A 6,563-nucleotide genomic window follows, 5' to 3' on the forward strand; every position below is an offset into this window, starting at 1 on the left:
AGGTGGTAGCCCAGCCTCTCACCCCTGAAGTGGAACCACTTTAGGTGCGTGCTCTAAGCGCTCCCCCAGGGTCCCCAGGGGCGGAGGAGGTGGGCAGCGCTGCCCACGAAGTCACCTGCTCGCTGCTGCCCCCTGCAGGGCTCTTCCGCGGCACGTCCCTACCCCTCAACTGCCTTCCCCCGGGATACCCACCTTTGAATCCTAGTCTCAGGATAGGATTCTGAAGGGGGTACTCCAAACCGAGACAAGGCAAAACAGACCTCTTGGGAAGATATGGGAAGACCCGGACGTGGTGGTGGTTCTGAGTAGCGACAGATAGTTTCGTCCATGGACACCACGCGTGTTTTATTGGTGGATACACACACAGGAAAGGGAGAAAGGAGCACCCCCCGACCGTGGATCTGAACTCCAGGCCCTCACTTTGGAGGGACGTTAACTGCTGGCTCTTCTCTAACGACGCGGGGAGGGAGACTGGGACCCCACGTGCCCTCGCCCCGCGCGGGAGGAAGGACCCATGCCACCCCTGGGTCCACTACCGAGCCCAGCCGTCGGCAGTGGGCAGACGGCGCAGGGGGGGTCCGGGCCGTAGGGGCTCTGCCAGGGGCCGGGACAGGAGCAAGGGATAGGGGAAAGTCTTGGGAAAGTCGCCAGGGCCCCCAGGGGCCGGCGAGAGGCGCTCGGACTTGATGCTGACTGGGGGGGTTGGTGGGGAGGCGCCACGGGCGGGGGGACCCTCCTCACTCAGGCTTCGGCTCCCACTGCAGGGAGAGAGAGAGAGAGAAGGAGGGTTGTGAGCTCAGGGAGGAAGGGAGGAAAGCCAGGGAGGTGGTATGGCTTGGGCAAAGGCTCGGCGGGAGGACCTTGGGAAAGGAGGGGGTGGCGGTCCCTCTTGGGGTTTCCAAAATAGCCACCCATCCCACCAAGAACAGACGGGAGGGGCTGAGTGTAGAACCAGGAGTGGCCACCAGAGGTCAGCAGTGGCTAGGGGCTTCGGAAGACTTGGAGGGACCCCCACAACGACCCGAAATACGGAGGGGAGAGAGGAGGGGCAATTGGGGCACTTACCTGGGCTGGGGAGGGGCGGCTGGGGGCCCATCACCCCTGGAATGCTGCCAGGGGGCCAGGGGGGGGGGCTGCAACGGGCAAGGGGGGGGAGGGGGGTCTCCCAGACCATAATCTGGGGGGTAGGAGGAATAAACTGAGGCCCTGACCTCAGGGAGCCCCTTGCCCAAGCTTGACCTATGCCACCAGCCAGTTTTCAGTCCTGGTGGGTGGGGAAATGCTGACCACCCCCCCCACCCCCCACCCCTCACCCCCAGCAGGCAGGTGTATGGATGTCTCCCGTGGTAGGGAACATGGGGGGGTGCATACCTGGGGGGCCTGCAGGGAGGAAGGGGAAACTCCCGAGTGGGGGTCCCGGAGCTGTGGCAGAGCATGGACTCTGTAGGCTACCATAGAGGCCTCTCTGTGGGGAGACAGGGTAAAGGGGAAACTGAGGCCCACACCCAGGCCATCCTGCCCTCCCCCAACAGCCCTGCTACACCTTCCCCTCACTCACTGAGGTGCTCAGTCCCCCTCGGGCCCCCGACAGGCTAGCAGGCAGGTCTGGCCTCCGCCCATCTGCTGCCAGGTACAGGGGTGGTGGTGTCTTGCTGGCAAGGTGGCTCGGTGAGAAGAGAGGGTGTGCCAGGCCTGAGGAGCAGGAAACCCCCAGAGAGAGGGCATGTGGCCATGTAATCTAATGAAGTCTGAGGTCCAGAGGTAATACACACAGACAAGCAGTGCCTGAGCCAAGATCCCTCTACAAGCCCCCCTTGGATTCCCACTCCCTTTTGCCCCAGGGCCTGTGGCCCATGCTCACCTGGGGGCCCAGCTTTGGGGGCTGCTGGCCGGAAAGGGGATGGGCGGCTCTGGGCGGGGAGGGCCTCCCCAAGCCCACTGGGGTCGCAGCCTGGTGGGGGCAGGGCCCCATATACCATGTCCGGGCTGGGCATAGTAGGGGCTGCTGGCTGAGGGCAGAGAGGACGGGATTGGTTGGAGGAACATGGAGATGAGGACATCAAATCCAAGACAGAAAATCAGGGGCCAGCCTCCACCTCTGGAAGCCCTTGCTACTCCTCCCTCGGGCCTAACCCCACATGATGGAAGGAGCCTTTGTCTGGTGCTGTCACTCACTGACAGGCCCAGAGCTGAGGCTTCTTGCTCAGCATGGGGTTGGCACTGAGGGGGCTTCCCAGGGTGTTTGATGAATCAAAGAAATAAAGGAGGAAGAAATGGCTGTCCATTGAACTCTTATTCATCCTTCAAAACCCCAACTATAATGCCCATTCCTCCAGGAAACCTTCCCTTCCCACCTAGGCAGAGACCTGCTCCCTAACTCTAGCCTTCTTGGCCTTAGGTCCTTGTCTGAGTCTCAGCCTTGACCACTTGGGCCTAGGAGGTGAGGGAGGGCCCCTTCGTGGTGGTGCAGGAAGTCACTTACATAGAGCCGGGGCCGGGGCAAGGCTGGGTCACCCCCGTCACCTGCCAACCTTCGCAGCTTCTCTCCTGGCCCGTCAGGCCCTTCATCTGGCTCCAGCTCTGGTCCATCAAGGCCCACACCCCTCCGCTTCAGTGTCTGTGGGGAGGGGAGACAACAGGGTGACCCTCCCCCAATCCTAGCCAGGGAACCTGGTTCTATGGGAGAGGGAAGAGATCTACCCCACCCAGCTCTGTGGGTGGATCAGAGTGCAGGCACAGCCTGTTCCAGCCAAATCCCATTGACCAAAAACCCTAGTGAGTTATCATCTAGCAAATTCCAAATGTGTATGAGAGAGGGGCTGTCCTGCCCTGGGACCAGAGAGGCCCAGGTCACACAGTGGGGGCCAAGATCCACTGGCCCTGCTGGCACTGTCCTAACACTCCTCCTGAATACGACCCTGCTACCTCCGTTCCGCACTGGAGTGCAGCCTCCGTGCCTGGAGTGCGGTAGGTGTTTCATAAATGTTGGAGGACAACCTTCTAGGCTTTCCTGAGCTGCTTCCCCCAGGACCTGCACACTCCTGGAGCCCTGCCTCTCCTTTGACAGCTTCTCCCCCACCCTCCTGAAACATTAGGGATCACCACCTGCAGCCCTAGGCCTGCTGGTCTCTCCATCTCCATCTCTGGGGCTTCAGCTTCCCATCTTGGGAAAAGATTCCCATGTCCAAAGGGAAGTGATCTTGCCCAGCCTGGGTGGCGGGTGTGGGGGACGAATCAGCTAGTGCCCGGCTGCTTCTGTCTCTTTCTCCTGGGGACACAGCAGCTCAGACAAAAACACTCCGGGCCCTCAGTGAGGTCTGCTTGCTCTCTGCCCTCACCAAACAGGGGACAGGATTCAGTGAGATGAAGTGTGTGCGGGGCACACAGTGGATGTTTTTATCTCTACTGTGGGGGCAACTGCCCCTCGGAGGGACCCCACATTGCCTCAAACCTGCTTTTACCAGCAGTAAAGCCAGGTTGCAACACTTGTCTTTTGTGCCAGGAGTCCCTAGGCTCGGAGCAGGCGCAGGGCGCTGGGAGAAGTGCCCCAGGGGTACCTCGAGGATGTCGGTGTTGGTGCGGCTCTCGTGGGGCTCACTGTACTCTGTGTACTTCAGGAGCACGCGGTCCATGTCCGTGCTGGCATACTGGAAGAGGCGGTTGGCGCTGTTGAAGATGATGAGGGCGATCTCACAATCGCAGAGCACGCTCAGCTCATAGGCCTTCTTCATCAGCCCGAACTTCCGCTTAGTAAATGTCACCTGGAGCCGGGACGCACAGACGGGGTGGGAGAAGACATGGATTGGGGGTGGCAAGGAGGAGATGGAGGGGCCTAACTGTTCCCTGAGCATGCCTCAAGATTCTGTGCCTTGTGCATGCCGTCCTTTCTGGCTGCTCCCCTACTTCTCACCTCTCAACCCGGCCAACTCCTATTGGTGCTTCAAAACCTTGTCCAAATGTCCTCTCCTTTGAGAAGTTTTCCTGGGTCTCCAGGACAGCGCCCACATTCCCTCTCTGAGCTTCCTCGGTTCTGTGCCTCCCTCTGGACCAGCCCTCTGAGTTGGGTGGGTTTGTGTCAAACTTCATCTCTCCCGTGACTGGGGCTCCAGTCGTCAGGGAGAATAAATGAATAAATCATCATGAAAATGAGCAAATGCTACATGTCAAACTCCGGACTCCCCATGCCCTTGCAGCTCCCCCAAATGGACAGGCCTTTGCCCAGGCTGGGTCTGCTGCCAAGAATGCCTTTCCCCCAGCCACTGTTCCCCCCCAGTGAACTCACCTGCCGATTCCTTTGGTCCAGAATGCGGGAGATCTGGATTTTTTTCCTCCCCATTGTGCCAGGCTGGTTGGAGCGACCTTGGCCTTGCGGGGAAGGAAAAGAGGACAGAGTGGGTGGATGGAAAGTGAGACCGGACACCCAGCCTCCCTTCTGTCTTCCACCTGCCCCTGCCAAGCTCTGAGGGGGAGATAGATGATGGGGGGAAATCAAGGCAGGCAAGGTCACCCCCACAATCCCCACTCTCAACTGGCCCCAGATGCAGTAGATGCTCAGTGAACACCTTTGGACCAATTCCACATGAAGAGAAGGCTAATCGAGGGCAAAGGATCGGGGTACAGATGCCCCACCCCTGCCTCCAAAACAAAACAAGCTGGTAATTGTGGGACCTCGGGGGAGCCTGACCTTCCTAAGCCCCTGTGTGTGTGCAGTGGGGATAACAGTGTCACGCACAGCCCGTGTTGTTGGGAGATAAAGTGAGCTAACCCACGTGCAGCATTCAGATCCGTCCAGCACACAGCGGATGCTACATACGCACTGCTGTTATGAATACTAGCAACAGCCTAAAAGCCCTTGACGGGCCAGGTTGGATGGACATCTGATGCCGATACCTGGCGGCGCTCAGGAAACATCGCTCACTGAATCACTGATCTTGAGCCACTGGAAAAAAAAATTTTAAAAGCCTGGTACGCCGCACATCGGATACCTTTAAGCCATTCAATTCAAAACAGCTCCCCAACAAGCAAGATCAAGGGCTGTGGTTATAAGAAAACATATATTTAAAAATTGCATTGAGAGTAGAAAAGACTAGAAGGAAATGAGCAAGATAGGAGTCACTGCTGGGTGGAAATTTATGGGTGAATTTTTCCCCCTTTGTAAAAAATTTAGATGCAGTTTGCACCACCTAAAAATCACCATTTTAAAGTGTGCGATTCAGTGGCACTTAGTGCATTCACACTGTTGTACAACCATTACCTCCAGCTAGCTCCAGAAAGTTTTCATCCCCCAAAAAGGAGACCCCATGTGTATTAGCAGTCACTCCCCATCCTGCCTCCCCAGACCCTGGCAACCACAGATCTGCTGTCGCTATGGACGTGTGCGTTCTAGAGGTTTCATGTAAATGGAAACGTACAATGTGTGACCTTTGGTGTCTTTTTTTTTTCTTCCCTTTTTGATTATCTGAATTTTCTAACTTTCCCCTCTCAGTGATTGTAGATTATATCCATTTAAAAAGAATTGGGGCAGGTGCCTGGGTGGCTCAGTTGGTTAAGCGACTGCCTCCGGCTCAGGTCTTGATCCTAGAGTCCCTGGATCGAGTCCTGCATCGGGCTCCCTGCTCGGCAGGGAGTCTGCTTCTCCCTCTGACCCTCCCCCCTCTCATGTGCTCTCTCTCATTCTCTTTCTCTCAAATAAATAAATGAAATATTTTTAAAAAATTATAAAAAAAAAAAGAACTGGGGCGCCTGGGTGGCTCAGTTGGTTAAGTGTATGCCTTTGGCTCAGGTCATGATCCTGGGGTCCTGGGATCGAGCCCTGCACCAGGCTCCCTGCTCATCAGGAAGCCTGCTTCTCCCTCTGACCCTCACCCCGCTTCTGCTCTATCTCTGTCAAATAAATAAAAAAATAAAATCTTAAAAAAAATAAAAAGAATAACAGGGGGGACCTGGGGGCTCAGTCAGTCGAGCATTTGACTTTTGATTTCAGCTTGGGTTCTGATCTCAGGGTCCTGGGATTGAGCCCTGCAGGGGGTTCCAGGTTCAGCGGGGAGTCTGCTTGAGGATTTTCTCTCCTTCTCCCTCTGTCCCTCCCCTCTCTCTTTCTCTCTCTCTCTCTCAAATGGACAAATGAATCTTTAAAAAATAAAAAGAATAACAGGTGGGAGTAGGTCAGGACACCCTGAAAAGACCTCAAGCTTAGAGCTCACACTGGGGTTTGGGCCTGAGGTCTGCTTGAGAGAAACCCTGGACCCTTCTCCTGAGGACCTTGGATCTCCCTGGAGGCGTGCTCAAGGGTGAGAATGGACTTGTGGAGGACAGCGTGTCCCCTAGATATGCAGCATGTCGGGTCCAGGCCTTCCCCAGCTCTTCCCTTGCAGGGCTCCTTGGAATGAAGGAGTCACGCTGCCCACCGGGTAGCATTCATCCCACCGTACAGACAGCCACCCCAAGGCATCCGAGACCCTTCCACCAAGTCTATGACCACATGACCTCCCGGCCCCTCTCATGTCACAGGTGACTGAGGCTTCAGGTGAGTGGCCTGCCCAGGGTCAGGTGGGCCTGCGGTC

General features: G+C 56.8%; 1 protein-coding gene across 1 annotated transcript; it reads right to left on the reverse strand.

The window, feature by feature from the left end:
- Nucleotides 1–378: 378 nt before the first annotated feature.
- Nucleotides 379–4,378, reverse strand: MEF2B (myocyte enhancer factor 2B). Its single transcript, XM_032412265.1, has 8 exons — nt 4,283–4,378; nt 3,558–3,761; nt 2,483–2,617; nt 1,862–2,009; nt 1,559–1,692; nt 1,372–1,465; nt 1,066–1,177; nt 379–758 (listed from the first exon to the last, which is right to left on the reverse strand). Exons 1-8 carry the CDS (start codon nt 4,334–4,336, stop codon nt 533–535), a joined length of 1,107 nt encoding a protein of 368 aa, XP_032268156.1. The 5' UTR covers nt 4,337–4,378; the 3' UTR covers nt 379–532.
- Nucleotides 4,379–6,563: the final 2,185 nt, after the last annotated feature.

This window comes from Phoca vitulina, unplaced genomic scaffold (assembly GCF_004348235.1).
Source record: "Phoca vitulina isolate PV1807 unplaced genomic scaffold, GSC_HSeal_1.0 scaffold13, whole genome shotgun sequence".
NCBI classification, from domain to species: Eukaryota; Metazoa; Chordata; class Mammalia; order Carnivora; family Phocidae; genus Phoca; species Phoca vitulina.